Raw genomic sequence first — 26,055 nt, 5'->3', positions numbered from 1 at the left:
GTTGTAATACAACACCCAGAGCATAAAGAATGAGTGCTGGCAAATAGATATATGGAGTAGCAAAGTTTCTCCATTTTATGGGAAGTGATGAGATTAACTCTCATTAGACCATAAGCTCAACACATATATTAGAATTTCTAGATCCCTCACTAAAAAATGCAAAAGAGGAATATAAGAAAGACCAAAGATAAAAGAATATTCTAATTTTTTAATGTTTCTTTATTTTTGAGAGAGAGAGAGAGAGAGAGGGCAGGGGAGGGGCAGAGAGAGAGGGAGACACAGATTCCAAAGCAGGCTCCAGGCTCTGAGCTGTCAGCACACAGTCCGACACGGGGCTTGAACCCACGAATACAAGATCATGACCTGAGCCAAAGTTGGACGCTCAACCGACTGAGCCACCCAGGCACCTCAAAAGAATGTTCTAAAAGAAAATAAAATAATCGGGTAACCCAAAAAAGACAGAAGTGTAGCAACAGATGGCACAAACAGAATTGGAAGATGCAAACCCAAGCATATCAATAATTACACTAAATGTTAATGGACAAAACATTCCAATTAATACCAGAGATTATCAAAATGGATTTTAAAAAAAAGCAAGACCCAATTATATGATGTCTAAAAGAGAGGCACCTTACTTTCTTAATTAATTTATTTTTTTGTTTGGGATTAGTTGACACACAATGAGAAGCACTTTATTTTTATTTTTTAATTTTTTTAATGTTTATTTTATTTTTTGAGAGAGAGAGAGAGAGAGAGAGAGCATGAGCAGGGGAGGGGCAGAGAGAGAGGGAGACACAGAATTGGAAGCAGGCTCCAGCCTCTGAGCTGTCAGCACAGAGCCTGACGTGGGGCTCAAACTCACAAACCGTGAGACCATGACCTGAGCTGAAGTAAGACGCCTAACAAACTGAGACACCCAGGCGCCCTGAGAAGCACTTTAAATATAAAGCCACACATTGGTTAAACTGATGAGGAAAAGTACATCACTTAAATACTAAGCAATTTTTAATGTAATTAAGTTTTAACATTAAAGCTATGTTTATTTCAGCTTCACTGGACTTCAAGATACAGAGCATTACCAGATGTGAGGAGGTAATTTGCCTACTGATCAAAGATTCAATTAATCAGGAAAACAATTGTTTTCAAAGGCTTCTAGTACCATAGAGCTTCAAAATACAGGAAAACAGAGTTAAATAAAGGGATAAAAAATCCAAAATATTGGCTGTTTGTGTTTTAAAATTTTCAGCATCATTTTCAAATAATAGTTTGAGGAGATTATTCTGTTCTCTTATAGCTTCCCTTGGGGCCATTAGCAAATCTAGTTTTATTTGAATACTTTGTATTTTATAGGAAATCTGATTGATTTACAGATCTTTTCTTGGTCCTTTGTAATCTGCAGTTTTCTCATGATTCTTCAAGGTGTGGATTTATTTTTGTTTATCCTGTTTAGAATTGCTCTCTGCATGTGATGCCTGAATACCTTTCATCAATTAAAAACTTTTCCATCCATTTTTTTTTCCATTTTAGATATGGCCTCTTCTCCACTCTTCCTATTCTGTACTTTAGGGAACATGATGAATTGCAATTGACAATTACAACATTCATAACAATAACACCGATTTAGTGCTCACTGTACGGAAGGTGATTTCAGGTGAATTAATGCATGCGATGTTCAAGCCACTCCATGCGATAGACACTGGTTTCCCCCCAATTCACACATGAGCACACAAGACACAACACATCCTCTGTCATCAAAAGTTGCCAGGAATCAGAACCAACACCTGTAGGCGGGCATTTATTTTGTAAGCGGGAAGAGAAGGAAAGAAGAAAAGACCGGAAGTCAAGAATTGAAAAGTAGTGTGGGACCACTTCCACTATCATGAACACCATCTGCTTCAGGCTGAAACGAAATGACTGATTACAAAAATAAGTCATCTGGATTTAAGATCCCCAAGTGGAAGTTTCTACCACAACTACGTAAAAACGGTGCCATCCGTCCGACCATTTCTCACCATCTCCTAAGCGCCACGGATCCATAAGAATCTGCAGAAGGTTTCCTAGGTCTACCTTTTTGCTTGAACAATGACACAATTATATAAAGATATGACACAAGTTCTCTACTCCAGGGGCGCTGGTGTCCAGATCCATTTTCGCTTCGTCGAGCTCCCGGATGTGACTTGAAGAAAGAACTGAAATCTGAGGGTTAAAAAAAATGGCGGAGGGCATAATTATTCATCCCACAAGGAAGGGAGGAATCAGCTGAGAGCTGCTTCCATGAAGTCTGTAACAGTGTGTTGGTGGTTGGTAACAAGTGGCCCCTTGCTTCTCACCAAGCCGTAGAGAGGATGTCATCTTCTTTGTCACACCCACAAAAAGGGAAAGTCCCACAGCAGGGCTGCAGCCACGGTTTCCAAATGGTGTTGAACACAGAGAATTGCTGTGGGACAGGTGTGAGAGTCCTGCGATGCTCTTTTATGGCCGCCTCGATTTTCTTGACCACTGAGTCAAATAAGGCTTCATTGTCAGGGCTAAGAGGCCGGGCCTCAGAAGGGTCTCTTGAGATGTCAAAGAGCAGTGGAGGATCATGGTAGGTGACATCTCCAGAACATGAACATATTCCACTTCCATAGCAGGCATCAGCTCCGTCCGGGGAAAATTTGGGAGTCACATAATGGACCTTCCACACCGTTGCACCTGGAAAACAGAGCTCTGTTGAAAGTGCCATAGTTGTTATCACTTTAGGACTCGTTCCATGGAAACCTATTTCTCAAATGCTTTCGCCAACAATCAACCATCCTGTGCACAGAGTTACTTAGCAATTGTAGCATTTCCTCAACTGTGAGAACAACACACAACTTTGCTGCAAATTTGAAAACTTTTTACCTTATCACAAGGGCATGTGGAAATAATAGTTATTACCTGAATGGCTGCTATAATTCCAGAAGTTGTGAGTCTGATCACTACTTTGCTCTGACTTGCCATAGGCAAAATGGAAAGTTTCCTTTTCTTTTTTCTTTTCTTTTCTTTTCTTTTCTTGTCTTGTCTTGTCTTGTCCTGTCTTTCCTTTCCTCTTGTCTTGTCTTTTCTTTTCTTTTATTCTTGTCTTTTTTTATTTAAAAAATTTGTTTGACATTTATTCAGTTTTGAGAGTGAGAGAGACAGAGCATGAGCAGGGGAGGAGCAGAGAGAGAGGGAGACACAGAATCCGAAGCAGGATCCAGTATCTGAGCTATCAGCACAGAGCCTGATGCGGGGCTTGAACTCATGGACCATGAGATCATGACCTGAGCGGAAGTTGGATGCTTAATTGACTGAATAACCCAGGTACCTCTCTTTTCTTTTCTTTTCTTTTTTCTTTTCTTTTCTTTTCTTTCTCCTCTTTTTATTTGAGAAAGAGAGTGAGAACATGAGTGGGGGGAGGGGTAGAGGGAGAGAGGAAATCTCAAACAGGCTCCATGCTCGGTGCAGAGCCTGATGTGGGGCTCGATCCCACAACCCCGAGATCATGACCTGTGCCAAAATCAAGAGTTGGACTCTCAACCAACTGAGTCAGCCAGGCACCCCAAAATTCTAAAGCTAAATACCACTTTCAGGTCTGAAATTGACAAAGGTCATCTGGCAAGGTCAATCATTCCTTGTTCTATTCGTTCTCCATCTGTCTGTCCTTCTTTCTTTTATCTTTCATTCTTTCCTTTCTTTCTTCCTGTATCAGTGGTTGGCAGTTCTATTTCCAGAGATCGATTTTAGACAGAAAACATCATAAGTATTTCTCAGCGTCCGGTCAATGAAACTTTCATAGAAGTCTGTAAGCTGAGGTTTTACAGAAAAGATATGCGCTCCTAATCAATCACCTGACTTTACCCTTCCCCCAGATGGTGTTGAACATTGTACCACCTCTGTGCTTCCAACTTCTGAAATCTTGATTATGAAGATATAAGTAAAATTCTATTTGTTTAACCCTCCATCATTAAGTTTAGGAAGTTTTGCTGTTGGGGGGGGGCTGTTTTTCTTTCGTTACTCACCATTGAACATGTCCCTAAGTATAGAGAAGCTAGAAAAAAGAGGTTTTTGTCCGTTTGTTCTTGTTTTATGTGGGCGATTAGTCCACACTGACATGAAGAATGGATCACACCACAAGTGATAGGTCTCGTGGGAGAAAATTTTTATCTTTTCTGCAGATTAAGTTAATTCCCATCACGTAAGAATTCTGGAAATTTATCCAACTGCCTTTGATAGAGCTTTTCCTACAGACGTAAGGAAATGAGTATCTTTTGTTAATTTACATTTGTTTTCATGAATCATCTAGCGCGAAGGTAAGGCAGAGACAGTTCATTGGAAGGGGACAGGACAGTTGTGTGGGTTACACTGCAGAGCTTACTCCCTGTTGCTAATTACTTCACTGTCCTTAGTTGTGAGCATTCATATTCTCTCTCTGTCTCTGGCATATTTGTGCATATGAGCTTACATACACCTGTAAAATCCTACCGCAGTACAATGGCTGCTTATAATTAACTTCCCCAAGGAAAAAGAACCTCAAACAGCTAGGTGCTGTTTGTACATGGTACAACTTCCCCCAAGAGGGAAAGGAAACGGGGCTGTGTTCTTATTGTGTCCCCACACTCCTGCCATCTCCATACTTACAGTCCTTCTGATGCCACCTGGCTGTGTGCAGGTAGACCCCACAGTAGTGGAAGAGGAACTCATGGTCCGAGTGGGATACCCTGCCTTCCAGCAAGGGCATTAGATTCCGGCCATCAATCACTCTTTGGAGAGAAGGAGAAATGCAGAATGCGGTGAGAGGGGCACAGTTTCATCACACATCTTAAGACAAGAGGAAGTGAAGGGGAAGGGGAAGGGGGAGGACAAGGAGAAGAAGGAGAAGGAGAGGAAGGGAAGGAGGAGGGGGAGGACAAAGAAGAAGAGAAAGACGAAGAAGAAGAAGGAGAAGGTGGGGGAGGAGAAGAAGATGGAGAAGAAGAAGAAGAAGAAGAAGAAGAAGAAGAAGAAGAAGAAAGGACTTTAAGCCTCACTACACATCTTCACCCATTATATACCAGTAACAACAACAACCACAAAAGAAAAAGGAGGAAATGTCACACAGTTTCTAAGACAGTGGGAGAGGTGAGTGGCTGGAGATACTATTCTGATACTTGGAAGACAGGATGAATGAGCGTCATGGATTAGAAAATTGAGCTCCTGACACTCATTTGATTCAAGAGCATCCCCCCCTCAGATGAGCAGATACCAGTCCCCACACATGGAATTAAACCACTAGAGCATGGACCACGTCTCTTCATCTTAAAGCCCATAGATAAGTACAGCCTCATTCATACGTTGACACAAATGCACTTGTATTCAGTCATTCACCTAATAAATATCTGCTTAGTCTGGACGATGTGGTGGATATAAAAGTGAATGAGAGTCCATCCCACCCATGAGGACAGCCAAGCCTGTGTCTGCACATGCGTAGGAGAGACAAAGTAGAACGTGTCCTAATCGGGAAACATCCATCCACCCACCACCCACTAAGGGGAAAAAGATGTCTGCCCATCTTAACGGAATATTGAAAATTAAGTGATATACCACACATACACATAGAACATTTTCTAACACATCCAAGTGCCTGTCAAATATATCTGCCAAGGTTAGGCACAAATACCGTTTCCATACCTGTCCTGGGGCAATATCCCTCCACCTACATAAGACAGTGTCGGATAAATGTCCATTAGGCTTGTTGGTTCGTCAATCACTTTCCCAGCCTCCAGGACCGTCGGCCACCGGAATATTCCTGGGACACGAATGCCCCCCTCCCATCCGCCCATTCCTTTGCCACCTAAAACCAAAGATGAAAGCCAAGGATGAATTCAAGTCAATCATATTTCTCCACTCAGTTGGAAATTACGTCTAGATGGAATGTTTTCTGTCACTTGCCAAATTCTTGTTTCCAAGCAGTTGAAACTCCACTTGTAAAGCAAGTGCTGTCCTAATACAGTGCTATTATTTTGTGATGACAATGATTGCCATGGAGTTTCAATACTATGAGAAAAGAGAACATTCTGTGAGCTTTAAGAGAAAAAAAATGAGGTTCTCTGGGCTGGGTAAAGGAAATTCTTCCAAAGTAGAACAAACATGAAACATTCACGGAACACCTTTTCCATGTGTGTTACTCTGACGGTACAAATCACAAAGAAAACACAAGACAGTGTCTCTCTATGTAGAAGTGGGGAAAACATTAAATGGGAAAACATTTAGGGTCCAAGATACTGGTCTTGTCAGTGTTCAAAGCCCCCACCCCCACCCCCAGTCTACAGCACCATTCTTTATGGAAAACTTAACCAGCTCTCTGAACTGAATTTATGTTTGTTTTATATATGGATAAACAACGAACAAAAAAAGCAAACATAAACCCACCTTGACATATACATGGTCGTATTTAATGCCTGGCAACTGTGTAAGGCACCTACAACAAAATTAATCGTCTGCCCAGGACACCCAAATTTGTGTGCCAAATGGACTCAGCCCCTCCTGGTGAGCCGGACACTGGTTCCGAAGGTAAAACTGCTCGACAACAATTCAGCCATGTCTCTTTCAGAGATATCAGAAGGTACTTTTCAGAGTGATGGTCTTGTGCACACACAACCCCCCCCCCCACACACACAAGCAATGTGAATATAATTTAATAGTGACATCTCACTTGATGGCACATATAGAGTGACTTACTTTTACTACATAACTTTTTCCCTAGGATTGGCACCAATTTAGTCTATGCTAATTAACAGGATGCCTACAGCAAGTTGACATGACCTGCCAGAAAAGGTGGATACTTTTAGGAGGTCACTTGTTGTCAGTTCCAATGTATGATGTATCTGTCCTATCTATCTTCTATCTAATATCTATCAATCAACCGACTGATCAACCTATTGATCTGTCAAGGTATCATCTACCCATCATATCTATCTATCTATCTATCTATCTATCCATGCGTCCAACCATCAATCCATCCAACCATCCATCCATCCATCCATCCATCCATCCATCCAACATATCTGTCTGTCTGTCTATCCACCCATTCATCCATCCATCTATCCATCCATCCATCCATCGATCCAACATCTATCTATCCATCCATCCATCCATCCAACATCTATCTATCTATCTATCTATCTATCTATCCATCCATGTATGCATGCATCCATCCATCCATCCATCATATCTGTCTGTGTATCCATCCATTCATCCATCCATCTATCCATCCATCCATCCATCCATCCAACATCTATCTATCTATCTATCTATCTATCCAACCATCCATCCATCCATCCATCCATCCATCATATCTGTCTGTCTGTCTATCCATACATTCATCCATCCATTTATCCATCCATCCATCCATCCATCCATCGATCCAACATCTATCTATCCATCCATCCATCCATCAATCCATCCATCCAACATCTATCTATCCATCCATCCATCCATCCATCCATCATATCTGTCTGTCTGTCTATCCATACATTCATCCATCCATCTATCCATCCATCCATCCATCGATCCAACATCTATCTATCTATCTATCTATCTATCTATCCATGCATGCATCCATCCATCCATCCATCCATCATATCTGTCTGTCTATCCATCCATTCATCCATCCATCTATCCATCCATCCATCCATTCATCCAACATCTATCTATCTATCTATCTATCTATCTATCCATGCATCCAATCATCCATCCACCCATCCATCCATCCATCCATGCATCCATCCATCCATCATATCTGTCTGTCTGTCTATCCATCCATTCATCCATCCATCTATCCATCCATCCATCCATCCATCGATCCAACATTTATCTATCCATCCATCCATCCATCCAACATCTATCTATCTATCTATCTATCCATGCATCCAATCATCCATCCAACATCTATCTATCTATGTATCTATCTATCTATCTATCTATCTATCCATGCATCCAATCATCCATCCATCCATCCATCCATCCATCATATCTGTCTGTCTGTCTATCCATCCATTCATCCATCCATCTATCCATCCATCCATCCATCCATTCATCCAACATCTATCTATCTATGTATGTATGTATGTATCTATCTATCTATCTATCTATCTATCCATGCATCCAATCATCCATCCACCCATCCATCCATCCATCCATCCATGCATCCATCCATCCATCATATCTGTCTGTCTGTCTATCCATCCATTCATCCATCCATCTATCCATCCATCCATCCATCCATCCATCGATCCAACATCTATCTATCCATCCATCCATCCATGTATCTCTCCATCTATCTATCTATCTATCTATCATCTACTTATCTATCCTAAATTGTTTCATGAAGTACAAGGAAACCCTAAAGCTCTGATTTTTGTAAAGATGACAACTTGGACATGCTTTCACTTTGTTTTGATTGGGGTTCGGAGTGGTAGGAGAGGAGTAGCAAACAGCAAGACTATTCTTTTTCTTGGCCCCACTTTGCAGGTCTGTAAGGGCAGGCTCAGGAGAGCTGCTGAGTAACCCAGCACGCACACATCAAAGGCAAAAGAACTCCCTCAATGAGGAGGAAGGCCCCGTGCTAGATCATTAATGCCTTTCCTCTTTGTTTCACAGTGTTTGAAGCCTACTGATAACATGACCAATTTTATCTCATTAAGACCTGAATTTGGGTGCTCAAGTGAGTATTATTCTAGAGTAAGTCATTCTCAGCTAGAGAGGACTGTGCCCTGGGGGACACTGGGTAATGTCTGGAGACGCGTTCGGTTGTCACTATTTTGCTGGGGAGGGGAGTGTTAAGCGCCCCTGGCATGTGCTGGGTGGGAACTAGAGACGCTATTCAATGCCCTACAGGGTCCAGGACGCCCCATGCCACAGTCATCAAGCTCCAAATGCCTAGACTGCAAGCCTGAGAGAGCAGCTTTCGATAGTCACACAGACCCTGTGCATTCCCACTCAAGAGGCTTTCGTTACTTCAGGCACTTCTGTCTTAAACTCCCAGAAATAGCCCCCAAACTTGCACCTTTTCCCATCTAGTTTCACGTGAGAGTATCACTCACACAAAGATCTCCAAACCGAGTTTGCAAATGAACGCGCGTGCATGCAAAGTTAAGTAGACGCTACTCAGGCATTAAAATAAAACATGCGGATTCTCCGCACATCACCTTTGTAGACGCCGTTGGAGCCGCCCAGCTGGGCCCCGCCTTCCTGCACCTCCAGGCGACCCCCGTTGTCCGACGTGAAGTACACCAGCGTGTGATTGGACAGGCGCTCCCGGTCCAGGGCCTCCAGGATCCTACCTGGTGCAGGTGCGGACAGGAAGCTCTCAACTTTCAGTGTGACCACGGTCATCTCCATGAGGTGCTTATTATCAGGCACTTGTTAGCGTAACAGTGTAACTAAGGGTTATTTTATTGTATAGGTTGTAATAATATGTAATAAATCACTGTTATATACTCTAATACATGGGTAGCATATGTAAGGATACTAAGAGTGGATACATAAATATATGCTATATAGCATAGAATGTATATGCTAAGTAGCATATAACATAAAATTGGGCTTTATATATTTATAATTACTTATTACATATATTTGACATTATATGTAATATGTCATATGTATATAAATATATATTCCATATAACTATATAATAAATAGTAAATATATAATAGGAATAACTTATTATATATAATAACATAATAATAAATATATTTAATAAATATAAAAGATGCTTCATATATCATAATGTTTTAAATTATAATAAATTGTAATCCACAACATATACTATAGGATAAACATATTATGTGTATGTAAATATATGAAAGTATAATTTATGTATTATAATCCTATATGCTTTTTATATTATAAAGTTCATACAATGGTATATAATATATGATATGTAAATATGAGGAAATATGTATAACTATAAAAGTTATGATTTAAAATATATTAAAATGTTATATTAAGCATATAATATTTTATATAATGATATAGTATATTAGTAACATATACAATGTATATAATATATAATGTAAGTAACATATATATTAAAATATTGTATAGTGTTTGATAACTATATATGATAGTATTATATATTGGTTATTTATGTAATATTGATGGATAATGTTTTCTGTACTGTGCAATTTTATATACATTTAATATATCATTTAGTACATAATAAATGATTTTATATACCATATATTAAGTATAATATATGATATATAAAATATAACATGTAATGTAAGAAGTATGCTATATAATACCTGCAAGAAATATATGTAATATATAATATGCAGGAAAATATATTTATTTTAGAAATTATGTAATGATATGCACACACATTATATTCTATAAATACATGACGTATACACATAGAGTGTGTGAGAACATATGAACTACTATGTAGCTACAACACTATCACGGGTCAAGGATCAAACAGCCAAGACAAAAGTTTTAATAGGCAGTAAATATGAAGTCTGGCAGTTAGAAGAGCCTTACAATCACTAATACAAAAGAGACAACAGATGAAACACGGACATTTGCAGGAATAAAGAAGCAAAGTCCTACCCTTGTGCCAGAGAGCAACACGGTCCCCCCACCCCCCCCCCCAGGATGTACTGTCCCCACGGCTCTCTGAAGGTGGCACCGGACCCACAGGTCCTAAGCCTCCGACAATAATTAACATCTTCCCAGACTCGGCAAACATTGTGTGTTAAGTGTGGACACTCTCGTAAGAAGACAAACGAGGGTTTGAAACAAACAGATGGAAAGCCACGTTCCACACGACGTTGACTTAATTTGTGATCCCAGCTGGACATCAGCCCTGGGCTTCTGTAGGTCTCACCTCGGTCCTGCCGTCCAGCAGGAGCCCCTTCCCCGGCCACATTCCTGTTCTACTCAAACATGCAAAGACAACGTGGCTAACTGCAAAGAAAACCCCTTGAAGCATAAACTCGTTAACCTTTCTGTTTCGTTGTTGAAAAGCGGTTTGTTGGGGCGCCTGGGTGGCGCAGTCGGTTAAGCGTCCGACTTCAGCCAGGTCACGATCTCGCGGTCCGTGAGTTCGAGCCCCGCGTCGGGCTCTGGGCTGATGGCTCAGAGCCTGGAGCCTGTTTCCGGTTCTGTGTCTCCCTCTCTCTCTGCCCCTCCCCCATTCATGCTCTGTCTCTCTCTCTGTCCCAAAAATAAATAAACGTTGAAAAAAAAAAATTTAAAAAAAAAAAAAAAAAAAAAAAAAAAAAAAGAAAAGCGGTTTGTTTCCGAAGCCACGTTGGCCTTTTTTTTTTTTTTTTACAAACCTTGTAGCTAGAAATCAACGAAAGCCCTGATTTTGTTAGATAAAGTAAATGACACCGATGCGAATCCTGATATTTTTTGGAAATATTTCTATGTGTATGCAAGGTGTAAAACATAGAGATGTCTGTGTCCATATGTATGTGCAAACGGCAACGGCATAATCATAAATATAAGACAAGATATGAGGAAAGACTGCAAAAATACAGAGTGTCTGACATATTTTTTTAGGCTCAAGTTTGCTTGAATACAGAGTCTAAAATGTTCCCGAACCCTGGACATTTTAGGACATTCACTCTCTATGTCACTCTGACTGTAACATTGTTATGGCTTCTTGAGAAAGTTAATAACTTAGGAAATGATCTTAAGTTGTATCATCATATTGCCAACTAGACACACACACACACACACACACAAGACGCCTCTCTGGTTTTTGACCTGCCTCTGTTTTTGATGCGCTTTTCAAAAGCCATGAAGGGAGGGGCGCTTGGGTGGCTCCCTCGGTTAAGCATCCAACTTCGGCTCAGGTCATGATCTCACGGTGCGTGAGTTTCAGCCCCACATAGGGGTCTGACAGCTCAGAGCCTGGAGCCTGCTTCCCATTCTGTGCCTCTCTCTCTGCCTCTCCCCTGCTCACACTCCTTCTGTCTCTCTCAAAAATAAACATTAAAAAAAAAAATCTGTAATTGGCAGGTGTCGTGCAGGGAAATGCTGACTCGGCATTTCTCCCACATACATCGGATGAGCCCCGGAACTAAATGCAATTAATAGCGTTTACAAGGAACCTGTAACGCGGAGTTAACATAGACGGCAGAAGAAACGTAATTATCTGTTAGTGGCAAACTCTGCCCCTTCGGGTCTTGGACTTAAGATAGAAATGCCTTGTTTGCAAGGAGAGTATCCTGAAGGATAAAACACATCAAGGAAATAAACCACAATGTTGCAATGACACTAAGTTATCAGCCTACAGCTTGGCTTTACTTGTAGCAACTCTCAATAAGTTTCAGTGTTTGTGTACATCTGCCAGGAAATTTAAAAAATATATATATATTGTACTATGCACAGAGACATAATTAAATCATGTATCCATACATATATGCACATTAATGTTTCAGTTGCATGGATAGATTTATAATAACATAATGATACACTGTTGATTCATAGATATTAAATACATCAAATGTATTAATATTGATAGATATTAAATAAATAGATACTCATAAATAATGACTATTAAATAGATATTGAATATTGAACACTTAAGTTAATTGCATACTTAGTTGATTTAATATTCATAGGTACTAAATTAATAGATATTAATAGATATTAAATTAAAATGAATAGATATAGGGGCGCCTGGGTGGCGCAGTCGGTTAAGCGTCCGACTTCAGCCAGGTCACGATCTCGCGGTCCGTGAGTTCGAGCCCCACGTCAGGCTCTGGGCTGATGGCTCAGAGCCTGGAGCCTGTTTCCGATTCTGTGTCTCCCTCTCTCTCTGCCCCTCCCCTGTTCATGCTCTGTCTCTCTCTGTCCCAAAAATAAATAAATGTTGAAAAAAAAAATAAAATGAATAGATATTAAATAGAAATTAATCTGAATAGCTATTAAAGAGTATTATATATTAATAGATATTGAATAAATATTAATAGATATATTATATATTAATAGATATATATTATATTTATTTCATAGATATTAAATATATAATTTAATATTAATAGATATTAAATACATTAAGTATACAATTAATAGATATTAAATATAAATTGAATAGATACTAAATTAATGGATACTAAGTTAAATCAATATTAAATTAAATAGATATTAAATAGGTATTAAATATGAATAGATATTGAATAAATATTAAATAGAAATTAATATTAAACGTTAATAGATATTAAATGAATATATATCTTATATATGTAAGAGTAACATTTTCATATTTAAGGAACTTTGAATATATTTTAAAACACATTTCAAATTCTGTGAATATCAGTGTAGGCAGTCTGCACAGAATAGTTTTCAAGCTTCAAGTAGAGGGGGAGAAAATTGTACTGTGTTTCAACAGTAAAATACCCTAGGGGCGCCAGCGTGGCTCAGGTGGTTAAGCATCCAACTTTGGCTCAGATCATGATCTCAAGGTTCATGAGTTTGGGCCCCGTGTCAGGCTCTGTGCTGACAGCTCAGAGCCTGGAGCCTGCTTCCGGTTCTGGGTCTCCCTCTCTCTCTCCGCCCCTCCCCTGCTCACACTCTGTCTCTGTGTCTCAAAAATAAAATAAATACATAAATAAATGCAAAAAAAAATTCAAAAGTAAAATACCCTCCTTGTCATTCATTCCATTTGTCTTATTCTGTGTATTGATCGTATAGCTTTGAATCGAATGGCTTCGGTTTAGAATTCCCTCCTACATTTCTAAGCGCTTCTTGTAAAACGAACTAATAAGAATAACAGGTTTCCTTTTATATGCATCAAAATAACGGGGAAGGACAGTATCCTTTAGTAACTTTACTAATTTCGTCTCTGTTTTCAAGACAGGAAACCCCACATTCGTCATCGTGACCGCTTTCTTGGTCACGATGAATCGTGAATGATTCTCACTGATTCTGCTGCACCTACGGCCAGATTTGAATTCGGTTCACAGGAACAAACACTTCTCGGCGGCCCCAAGACGTGCAAGGGCCCGCCCGTTCCCAGAAACCCCGTTTTCCTCAATACTCACCCACCATCCAGTCCATTTCTTCGACGTTATCTCCATAGAGCCCGTATTTACTGTGCCCCACAAACTTCTCTTTGGTGATCAGTGGGGTGTGCACGTGCAGAAAGGACACGAAGAGGAGGAAGGGGCCGCGTTTATACCTAACGGGTGGAACATTAACTGAGTTATCGCCACAGACAAAGGTGTTTTCTTCACTTGGCTATGACGCTGCACAGGTTGAAAGGTGTTGCAACAGTGGATAGAGGTTGTGCAAGTACTTCAGTGATCAATGCCACTCACGGGAGTAACAAAAAGTACGGCGGAAAGACCGACCGTGGGTAGGAATAAACAATATGGGAACATTTGCACTGGCAACAAAATAGTGAGTTCTGACTTCGGAACAAAGAGTTCTTCGCTCCCTCCTCCTCCTCCTCCTCCTCCTCTTTCTCCCCAATTGCTGTGTGGAACATAGACGTGATGGCTGGAGCTTTGGCATTAACTTTGAGCCATGAGGTTGCTGGCACAGCATCACAGGTCGCAAGAGAGGATGCTAATCCATGTTGTTTCTTGTATTCTGCATTTTAACGTCACATGCAGCCATTTCAAATTGCCCCTTCACATACTCTTACAAGCGGGCATTATACAGGGTGAAGTGCATAGACACGGGGTGCGTTCTCTCAAGGACAGCCCTTGGGCTGAGTGAAAGCTGGGCTGAGTGACTACGCTCTGACCGCTGTGTTAGGGCAAAGAACGAACGTGCGGGTCATGCAGGCATAGGAGTGAAGGAGGCTCCATTGTCAGGGGTTAATCTCGTCTCCCATCTAGACCCCCATTCCCCATCTAGAAAGGAGCTTGTACCGAACATATAAAACCTCAGACGACGTATCTGGACATTGAATCACAGCCCCATCTTTCACGGACAGGGAGGCGTTTCCAGGCTGTTCCTGAGAAGAAGCAAAATCAGCAGCCATCCGAAAGCTCGAATCCATTTAGACACCAATCCATTTCGAAGCAGTTTTGCTTGAACAAGAGCGAGCGAAATATAGCTCTTGGCCATTTTGGTGTTTAAAATTGGCAGGAAATTTAACTGTCAATTTTATTATTATTATTTTTTTAATTTTTAAAGTTTATTTTCAGAGAGAGAGAGAGCAGGGTAGGAGCAGAGAGAGACACAGAGAGAGAGAGAGAGAATCCCAAGCAGGCTCTATGCTGTCAGCACGGACCCCAACGTGAGGTTCACACTCAGGGACCGTGAGATCATGACCCGAGCCAAAGGCGGGGGGCTCCCGCGACTGAGCCGCCCGGGCGCCCCTCAATCTTACTCTAAGGAGAGAGTCTGGTCTGTCGCAAACGTCACAGACACACGTGCGCACACGCACAGGCCCGCGTCCCCAAGACAAAGCCAACGTCTCTGCCGTGCAAACCAGAGCCCCAAGCAGGCAGTCCGGCCGGCGGGGGCCGCGTACCTGTCGATAAAGGCGAGGGCCTCCTTGAGCAGGAGGGAGGTTACCCGCTCCTCGCGCATGGGCTGCTGGACGATGTCATGATTTCTCATCAGGATACAGTTCCAGCGTCTCGTGAACCCGTAGCTGGAGTACCAGGACAGGAAGAAGAGGAAGGCCAGCAGGCCCAGGGCCAGGAGGACCTTCCAGGGCACGGGGAACCAGCGGGCGTATTTGGGGACGAGCAGCAGGACGGGCACGAGGCCGAGGACCGCCGTGGACATCCACAGCTTTATACGCAGCCAGCGGTGCAGCTCGGGGGTCCTTGACGCCTGGCAGTCACTGAGCAACCCAAAGGGCAGCCCGTAGAAGTAGTCGAAGCCGTGGTTGAGCGGGTGGTAACAGTGGTCGTTCCGAGAGGCGCAGCTCAAGCCCTGGTGCCATTTGCCTGCAGGGGACGCACAGCGTCACCGGGGCGCCAGGAACATCCGTCCGTCTGGAGAACGCATGGGTTCCCGTATTCCCCACCAACTCCGTAGCGGTCCCTACCACCCGCACCTCGCGCACGAAAACAGGGCCACAGAAAACCGTCCGCGTGCTGCCGGGACGGGAGTCCCTGCTGGGGGCAGAGGCAACAATTAGTGCGCAGAGCACAGCCACCTTCTCCATCAGACCCTTCCCAGGGGTCTGGAAGGGGCCGGAAAGCCAGATCGCATGTGCTGGGTGTTTTCTGCCCTCCTCCGAGCTGCTCACTGTGGGTTTGCCCCCAGATGCTGTAATCTGACTCCTTTGTTCCATGCCCCCGAAAGGGAACCAGAATTCTACACAAAGATCTGGTCCAAGAGCCCTGAGTAACGATCATAAGGGAGCCACGAGGAAAAGGACTCAGGTGATGGTTCCCATTCCCTTTATTGAGCACCTACTACATGGCTCACATACATGCTCGTTCATTTACGCACGGGATTATACCTAACCCACTCCAGACCCCTTACTGCCAGTGAGAAATTCACCCTCGTATTAACAGGCCTCAGGTCATGTTAATTAAAAACGACACAGCTGAATGGGAACTCAGATTTGGCCGTGCCCTAGAATATTCCTGAAAGATCGCGTACAAGATCTCCATCCACACGGTGCCCATTGGGGTTTATTGAGGGATGATTGCACTACAGGTCACATACGGGGGAACCAGGGTCATTCTTTTTTTTTTATTTGACTGCTTCAAGCGAGGACAGCCGAGATCCTCGAAGAAGCCTGAAGAGACTGGGTATAGGGAGCAGGTGGCATCTTCTTGGCTCATCTCTTGTTGGGGGAAAAATGCACTGGATAGAAATTCCACGGAAAAAAAACTTGATGGGATGCTGTCACAGTGTCATGGGTCTCCCCAAAAGGGCATAAGATATCAAACAACCCGTATAAACAGACTTCGTAGCCCCAATTTCTTGTGTTTACCTTACTTTGTTGTAAGAGTACAGTATACACTTTGTTGTAAGAGTACAATAGACACTATCTACAACTTGCAAATATCTTCTCTTTAGCTTACTCTGTTGTAAGAACACAGTATATACTATATATAACTTACAAATATGTGTTCATCAATTGTGTTATTGGTAAGGCTTCTAGTCAATAGCAAGCTATTAGTAGTTAAGTTTGGTGCGCGGGGTTGGGGAGGGGAGTTAGAAGCTGTATGTGGATTATCAGCTGTGAGGGGGGTTGGTGCCCGTAAGAGCCTCATCGTTCAAGGGTCAAATGTAGTAACTTGGTCACCATTCATGCTTTTGGTTGAACAGGACATATTTAAAAATGCCCTCACTCGGGCGCCTGGGTGGCCCAGTGGGCTAAGCATCTGACTCCTGCTCAGGTCATGATCTCACAGTTTGTGAGTTCGAGCCCTGTGTTGCACCCTGTGCGGACAGCGTGGAACCTGCTTGGGAATCTCTCTCTCTTTCTGTGTCCCTCCCCCCCCCCCCCCAACTCTCTCTCTCTCTCAAAATAAATAAATAACCTTTCAAATAAGAAAATAAATAAAAGTGCACTCACTTCCCGGCTACTAATGATGTCATAAAACTAGCGTCTCCCCCCCCAACACACACACAGAATATCCCATCTTGGGGATAAGAATCTACAAGCTGTTGTTCCTGCCGCTGACTCCCCCAATACCCTGCTCTGGACTCCGGAAAGGTCCTGAGTAATCGTGCATCTGACTCCTTCCCCGCGGGTCTCCTGCCACCCAGAAGTCAGCTGGCGTGCACCCGGCGGACGTCCCCCGGGAGGCCTGAGCCCCACTGCCAGGGGACGTGCGTCCCCACGTGTCCACAGCCCGTACCTATGAGTCCCGTGCGATAGCCCCGATGTTGTAGCAGCTTGGCGAACGTGGTTTCGTTGGTGGGCAGACCGCCCGAGCCTCCGAGCCAGGTAAGGACGCGGTTCAGGTTGAAGGGAGACGCCATCCCTAAACTCACAGAAGCAGAGAGCAGGTGACGTATACAGGCCGCGTGGTGACACGAGAAACCCCAGGGCTCGTAGTCCTTTCCTTCAAGCGTCTCCCCAACGCTGTTCGTTCCCCCACTGTATGTGCTTTCTTTGCGTCTACTTAGCTAACCCTCACATTTGTCACATGTACCTGCTGTCTTGTCATCAGGATACCCAGCTCCAGAAAGCATGCCCGGTCACAACGGAATCTCATATTAACCGTGCAGGACTCTTCAGTACATACACGTGCCCCAAACATTGCGCGGGGCGGGTCTGTGCTGAAAATTTATTCACTGATTGTTCGAGGTTCAAATGTAACTGTGCACGTGACTCTGGGTGACGTCGCTGGACCTCGATTCTCAACTTTGATCTCATCTTTCTTTTTAAGACTTTTTTTAATGTTTTATTTATTTTTGAGCGAAAGAGAGGGACAGAGCGCAAGTAGGAGAGGGGCAGAGAGAGAGAGGGAGACACAGAATCCCAAGCAGGCTCCAGGCTCCGAGCCATCAGCACAGACCCCCATGCAGGACTTGAACTCACGAACCGTGAGATCACGACCTGAGCTGAAGTAGGACACTTAACGGACTGAGCCACCCCGGCGCCCCTCATCACGTCTTTCTACATGGTGAGAAGCCCGCTCTCCTCCAGACCTTGCTCTGAACTTTACGTCCTATCTGGACATCTCTATAGCGACGAATCCCAATCTTGGCCTGGCCAACACACCAGTCCACAGTCATGTGACTTCAAACCTACCTCAGCCGAGGACGCCATGATGCCCCCAGCCACCCAACGCACAAATTCCTTTCCTAGCCTCTTTGTCACACACCCTGCCCTGTTCTGCCCTATCCAGTGTCCAGTCCTGATAATTCTGTCCCGGTAAATGCTAGGGTATCTATCATAGCTTCGGAGCACAGCTTCCACTGGGCTGTATGGCATACACCAGCCAGTCTCCATGCATCATCTCAGTCACCTTCTCAACAACCCTTCCAACCTACATGCCTCCACTGGTCAAACCTCATGACTGTCCGTCCAGCACCCGTTACAGAAATCTAAGTCTGGGGTGTAGACTGCACCGTCTTTTGATTATCGGTGTGGCCACCTCCTTCTCCACACACTCATGCGTGACTGCGTTACCTGAGCGTGTCATTTCCTCTGCTGGGCACACCCTTCCTCCTGAGTCCTGACTCAGAAATGCTGCATTTTTAGGAACACGTTCCAGGACAACTTTCTGCAGATGCTCTACGGGCCCTTAGGGGCTTCCAAAGCTCACTGAACTGTTCCTTGCATCTCAACCACTAAAACACATGTGCCTTGAGGTATGTCCTACTTACGTCACAACGATCACCTATAAATAAAAGGTACCAATGTGCATGATCAATAAAAAAAAAAAATCAGTACATGTTTCAATAGCCTTGTGACCCAACCTACAGCTTTGTTTTTCCCTTCCCAAGAGCAATGGGTACATTAAAAACGATGCCTTTTGCCAAATCCTAGAAGGCAAAAAGCATGTCTGTCATTTGCAAGGAAAGTGGTTACATCTTCTCATTAAATGTAGATATCTGTTTACATCTTGGTGTGTGTACAAAAGTTTGATGGGAGCCATTCACACGACACGACACTCAACACCTAAAAGAGCTTAAAAACATCTCCATCCTGCTGAGCCCTCAGCCACGCCAGCTCCCCTCTCAGAGGCGACCGGCGTGACCAGCTGCTTTTCCAGGACAATGACGGAGCTCTATTCCATTGTGCACGACCTCTACTCTGCGTTTTCAGGTTGCTTTCCCCATCTAACAAAAAACATCTTGCAGCACGCTCAGGGTCCACGTGTTAGAAGATTTGTCTACCATTTTAAAGATGCATTGGGTTCCACACTATTGACTTGATCACTTCCTACCGACAGACATTTAATGTTATTTCCCCAGTTGACTTGCTCCCTCAAAAGGTTCAGAAAACTCATTTTCACACCATCAGTACCCAGAGTCCTGATTTCTCAGGGCGCCTGGGCGGCTCAGTCGGTTAAGCATCTGACTCTTGATTTCAGCTCAGCTCATGATCTCCCGGTTTGTGAGTTCGAGCCCCATGTCGGGCTCTACACTGGCAACACAGAGCCTGCTTGTGATTCTCTCTCTCCCTCTCTCTCTGACCCTCCTGCTCCCTCTCTCTCTCTCTTTCAAAATCAATAAATAAACTTTAAAAAAGAAGTCTTTAAAAAAAAAAAACAAGAGCCTTGATTTCTGCCAAATCTGAGTGGTGAAAACATCTCATGAAGGTCCAACACCATTACTTTCATGAAGACGGGTGGACACTGCATCCCTTTGTTCAAAAGCTCGATCTTGGTTTTATTTTCAGCCTGGCACCTTTCCTAAACTATTTTTGCTGAAAGTTAGGGGTAAGAAACATTGGGAACTTCTCCATCATAAAAGGTTGGCTATGTTCTTGCTGAGTCCAAAACTTGGACAAGGAGCTGGGACACAGCTCGCCAAACCCGGCCACTGGATGCACACAGTGGGGCAGCCTGGGAGGCACTTGTCAAGACACTCGGCTGTGTAAACTCTGCAGGTATAAAAACATGACCCCCGTTTGCACTGAGATTCTTAATCCCGTAAATGACCGATCTCGAGCATCCTTACGAGGAGGAGCAAACAGTAAACATACAAGAAGGAAGCACGAGAGAAAGACAAGACTGTTGAGTTCCTGCACCTGATCTGACGGGGTACCGGCCGGTCAGGAAGGCAGTCCTACTCGGGGTGCACACGGACGCAGCCGCCAGGTGCTGGGTGAGCCGCACGCCCTCACTCGCCAGGCGGTCGATATTCGGTGTGCTGCGGGCAGACAGACAGACAGAGGATTCAGCACCTGTGTTTCGCATTCTCAGCAGAGCACGGAACATTCGAAGCCATCCACTCTGGCGTGAGTCCCACTGACTCTGTTCCCGCCAAACCTTATAAAACACATGCTCTTTAACCTTCTATCCATCCACCTGCTGGGACGCATCGATGCCCAGAAGGGACACGAAAACAGAGTTTACAAGAATATGTCTCCAGGCACAAGTGCGTGTACAATTCAACTATTACCGCCCCGGGCGCATTGGCCTGTCCATGCAAAACTTAGCCCGTTTGGTTATATTATATTCCCAAAATGAAGGGGTAACTTGGATCACATTAAATTTTACTGTAATTCTTCTAGGAAAAGGTGACTTAAAAAAAAATAACCAAATTGTGACATTTTGGATGGTCCCTTATTGCCCGCTTTGGTCGTCTGATGTTTTAAGGTCTCCAAAATCTTTTGGGAGAACGGTAGACTGTAGGCTCTCCCATGACGAAAGCATGTCCCCAGTCTTGATGACATACTGCTCACACAACCGCACAGCGGTGTGATCGGGGAGGGTCTCAGATACGCCCAAAGACCCTCAGTGTCGGTGTTGGGGACGATCTGTGTGTACCTCCCAGTACTTTGTGTGGATAGAGTCACCACCTGGTTGACAGTCACAAGAATCCCGGACAGTATTTTCCGTCTTAACCACGACTGGAGGAGGTGACTAGGGAACAGTGTTCATGTGGCCCCAAATTGCCCTTAAGAAGACCAAAACTATGCTTAAAATACAGGACTGGTCCATGACCCATGTTGCAAGGACAAATAATATCAACGTGTGCTGTTGACGGCCACGCGGGATGTGCTGTCTGTTATGGTGGCCCTGGGACGGGATGCGGTATCTGTTATACCGCGGTCATATGTGGTAGGGACGGTCATGGGTGATAGGACTCAGCGGATGTGAAATTTCCGGAAGAAACCAATCCTGAGAGACAGAAAGCAGATGGGCAACTCGCAGTCGAGGGACCAGGGCGTCACCATCTGGGGACGGGCGGCCTCCTTACCTCACTGTGTTATTGCCGTAGCAACAGACATCTCCCACCCCGAGGTCATCCGCCATCAGGAGCACAATATTGGGCCTCGAGTTCCTCGTCATCAGCGCTGAGCTCAGGCCCCCAAACAGGCACCAGAGGTGAAAGGACAGCCAGCAGGTCCTGGAGGCGTTTGGGGACGTGACAAACAGAAGACTGTCAACCGCGTCTACATGTCGGGCAACTGAAAATATGAAACACTGTGATTCCTCACCCATTCCAACTACACCAAGGACCTGAGTGGGCTTGCTCAGAGGCCACAAGTTTTGTGTTTTAAAGTCATGTGTTTTTTTTTTTAACATTTATTTATTTTTGAGACAGAGAGAGAGAGAGAGAGAGAGAGCGTGAGTGGGGGAGGGACAGAGAGAGAGGGAGACACAGAATCAGAAGCAGGCTCCAGGCTCCGAGCCGTCAGCACAGAGCCCGACGCGGGTCTCGAACTCACGAACCGCGACATCGTGACCTGGGCCGAAGTCGGACGCTCAACTACAGAGCCACCCAAGCATCCCAAAACTCATGTTTTGTGTTAACATACTCTCACGTTCAAATTAGTTTTATATGTCTGGTGATATTTAAATTCTTATCATGCTACACAGGGTTTTGTGATAGGAAACCCTTAAAGAAGACCAACAGTGCGAGGGCACCGGGGTGGCTCTGTCTGTTGGGAGTCCCAGTCTTGATTTCGGCTCAGGTCACAATCCCAGGGTCACAGGATCGAGCCCCACGTTGTGCTCTGTGCTGACAGTATGAAGCCTGCTTGGGATTCTCTCTGTCTCTCTGCCCCTCTCCCCCACACTCACTCATGCTCTCTCTCTCTCTCTCAAAATAAATAAATAAAACTTAAAAAAAAAAGACTTAATAGCAACTAACCATGAGTGCAAGGGCTAATAGTTTGATTGATTTAAATAAAAACTGAAAATGGAAAATCAGAGGCTAGCCACCAGCTAAAGCTTTTTTTTTTCAACGTTGACCTGTCCTTTTTAAAATATTAAAATATATATTTAAAATACCATCGGGAATCCTTTTGACACCCGAAAGGGGAAATGTAAGCTACTCCTATATCCTACTGAGTGTTAGGCTGTAGAATCACCCATTTGTCACTGCCGAATGGTACCCTATGGGCAGAAAAGCACAAACAGCCTTTGACCGAAATCCCCACCGGCTGAGATGAGGACCGTTCTCCGGTGAAGAACCTGGCTCCCCAACCCCGGAGATTCCATCCGACCCCTTTTACCTTCTCTTAGTTCTACCTCAAAAAAGAATATCTTAGATCCACTGGCCTCCATCCATTTTCAGAGCAATCATGGCACGCCAGTCACGGTGTCTCTCACTCACATATCCGAAGACTCTCCTGAATGGCCTGCCTGGCCCTTCCCGGTTTTGCCACTTAGGCTGCACCAAAATGCAGCCAAGCACAGCGACCCTACCAATATACAAAGCTGGTTGCTATGCTCCGTAGAGAATTCCAACGGCCTCCCACTGCGCCATGATTGACAAGCCTCAGCAAATGGTGCTCTGCTACTCTGTCATGGCTTCCTCTCTCTGCCCACCCCCCACCCCTCGCTCCTCCATGGACATCCTTAAAATCCCTACAACAATCTGACTTTGGCCCTTGTACAACCCCCACCTCCGTGCTGTCATCCTTAAGGTAGGCATTCCTCAGAAAAGCCACCCTGTAGGATGCCATCAACCCATAGCCCCCGGCACACCCCTCATGACCCTCATCACGTGTCAGGCAGACGAAGCAGAACTAACATCAGCCAGGGTGATACAAAGGACAACGGACAACACTGGGACATCGAACCCTTCCGTCTGGATACAAAGGACAATGACGGTTTACGAGGTCGCATACTTACCACCTACGGAATGGCCACATCATGGCTGCAACAGCGATATCTCTCTCATGGGCAGACGAGTCCACCCGTGAACGCGGTCACCCCCTCGATTCTTTATACCTAATTGCAAACAAGTCGCGTTTGACCAGAGAGAATGTGACAAACACCACGCGTGACCCAGTCATTCCTGGACACTTGTCGTGGCAGACTCCCGACAAACGATGATCTGGCCACAAAAACCCTTCATTCCAGAGTCAGTAGAACAAATAAGTCATCAACCCACTGACTGACATTTTTCAGGGCGCCTCGGGGGCTCAGTCGGTTGAGTGTCCAGCTTCAGCTCAGCTCGTGATCTCACGGTCCGTGAGTTTGAGCCCCGTGTAGGGTTCCCTGCGGTTAGCACACAGCCTGTTTCCGATCCTCTGTCTCCCTCTCTCTCTGACCCTCTCTCCGCTCGCGCCCTCTCAAAAATAAATACACATTTTTTTAAAAAAAGGAAAGAACATTTTTCTGCCCAAGGTGCCTAATCAATGCCTACCTTAAAAAGCACAGTGATCAACACCATGAACCCGTGGCCGCATTGGCCAAACTCATTGAGGTCAAGAAGGCATGTTTAGCCGCTGTAATTATGATGATTTTATAAGAGTCCAAAGACTGGAAGAGTCCTGTGTCCCCCCCCCCCCCCACCAAAGACCCTCAGATGGCTCCAGGTGGGTGAAGTTTTGTAGGCTGATGGGCCACCCCCAAGGAAAATGATATATAATCATGGTTAATGACCCCACCATAGAGTTTACAGGGTTTCCTCATCCCCAAGGCATTTCCACACACATGTTCCCATTGGCTCCTTAAAACATTTCACCCTGCTTGCCTCGAAGGGTTAATGACACTTTTGTTTTATGGGAGAAGGAGCTGCGGTGAGAGAGCTTTGAACACTTTCACGAAGGCCAGTGAATTGGAGAGGTCCCATTTGGATGGTCTCTGCCTCTCCATCGTGTGTGTGTGTGTGTGTGTGTGTGTGTGTGTGCAGTTCTCACCTTCTCATCTTAGACCTCCAGTGACGCTCTCAAGTGACACAGTTCTAGAAGCTGACTCTCCTGGGGCATTTGGTAGGCTCACAGCCGACCTTTTAGCGGTGGCCCGTTTTCTCTGACCCATGGTACCCAATCAATACCTTACTGAGAGAGAGGTTATCAGGTACTGATAAGGAAGAACCTTCGGGTGGGGCTTTACATGGGAATTTGCAGGGTCTTTGCAGATGTGATTAAGTGAAGGATCTGAGATGAGCTCATCCTGGATCAGGGTGGTCCTAAATCCAAGGGCAGGTGTCCTTGTAAGAGACAAGAGGAGACAGACACAGAAGAGAAGCCACGTGAAGGCGGAGGCAGAGACGGGAGGGAGGCGGCCACGAGCCCAGGGACGCCTGCAGCCCCAGAAGCTGGAAGAGGCAGGAAGGACCCTCCCCTGGAGCCTCAGCAGGGAGCACAGCCCTGCTCTGGATCTCAGTGATCCTTCCCTGCCTGGGTCTCAGCAGCCCTGCCCTTAGTTTGTGACCATTTGTTACACCAGCCCGAGGAGAGAAATAGAAGTAATTGTAGGGGAGTAGGGGGGGAGCAGAAAACTTCCCTGTGCCAAGAGACACCGTCAGCAAAGCAAAAGTGGCATGTTCAGAGAAGGAGAAAACATTTGCAATATTTTCTATCAATAGATCGGACAAGGGAGAAAGATACCGTAAAAATCAGACATAGGCTGTCCACAGGCAACTGACAGCACACAGACACGATTAATGAGCACATCGCTGTAGGCTCAGCCTCTTTGGCGACCGGAACAGGTACGTTTTAAGCATCACCAGGCCGTACAGCTATCAAACCTCCAGTAATTTCTCCAGGGTCAACAGCGGGCACTTGTGCTGCCGGTGAAAGCTTCTGTGGGGGTACGTGGCCATTAAATAGTAGATTAAAAAACTATCATAAGCTATCACACACCGCTTGTGATTTCTTACTCCGGACAAACGCTCGGCCAGTGCGCAACACGCAGGAGTGAGGGTGTTCGGGGCAACACTGCTTTTATTTATTTTTATTTATTTATTTTTTTAATTTTTTTAACGTTTATTTATTTTTTTATTTTTTTTTTCAACGTTTATTTATTTTTGGGACAGAGAGAGACAGAGCATGAACGGGGGAGGGGCAGAGAGAGAGGGAGACACAGAATCGGAAACAGGCTCCGGGCTCCGAGCCATCAGCCCAGAGCCCGACGCGGGGCTCGAACTCACGGACCGTGAGATCGTGACCTGGCTGAAGTCCGACGCGCCACCCAGGCGCCCCAACGTTTATTTATTTTTGGGACAGAGAGAGACAGAGCATGAACGCGGGAGGGGCAGAGAGAGGGAGACACA

The 26,055-nt window shown here is 44.7% G+C and overlaps 1 protein-coding gene across 1 annotated transcript; it reads right to left on the bottom strand.

The window, feature by feature from the left end:
* Positions 1–1,997: 1,997 nt before the first annotated feature.
* ARSH (arylsulfatase family member H) lies at positions 1,998–21,951 on the bottom strand. Its single transcript, XM_047076350.1, has 9 exons — positions 21,802–21,951; positions 20,627–20,748; positions 17,781–17,906; positions 15,482–15,905; positions 14,040–14,176; positions 9,189–9,323; positions 5,671–5,833; positions 4,642–4,763; positions 1,998–2,694 (listed from the first exon to the last, which is right to left on the bottom strand). The coding sequence occupies exons 1-9, from the start codon at positions 21,891–21,893 to the stop codon at positions 2,327–2,329; spliced, it is 1,689 nt and encodes a 562-aa protein (XP_046932306.1). The 5' UTR covers positions 21,894–21,951; the 3' UTR covers positions 1,998–2,326.
* Between the last annotated feature and the right edge of the window lie 4,104 nt (positions 21,952–26,055).

Source organism: Lynx rufus, unplaced genomic scaffold (genome assembly GCF_022079265.1).
Source record: "Lynx rufus isolate CCGP_SWC_20201006 ecotype Redwood Valley unplaced genomic scaffold, mLynRuf1.p SCAF_14, whole genome shotgun sequence".
NCBI lineage: Eukaryota > Metazoa > Chordata > Mammalia > Carnivora > Felidae > Lynx > Lynx rufus.
Note: the sequence above shows the minus strand (reverse complement) of the source record. Positions and strands in the feature narration are given on the sequence as shown.

Bases quoted from the DNA above. Each gene is read 5' to 3' on its own strand.
- ARSH (XM_047076350.1), bottom strand. From the start codon at position 21,893: ATGACGAGGAACTCGAGGCCCAATATTGTGCTCCTGATGGCGGATGAC. The intron at 14,177-15,481 runs GTACGCGGCCCC...TCCACCCGTTAG, and splicing joins GCCCTCGCCTTTATCGACAG to GTATAAACGCGGCCCCTTCC. The intron at 2,695-4,641 runs GTAAGTATGGAG...TCTGTTTTCCAG, and splicing joins CAGGTGGCATCAGAAGGACT to GTGCAACGGTGTGGAAGGTC.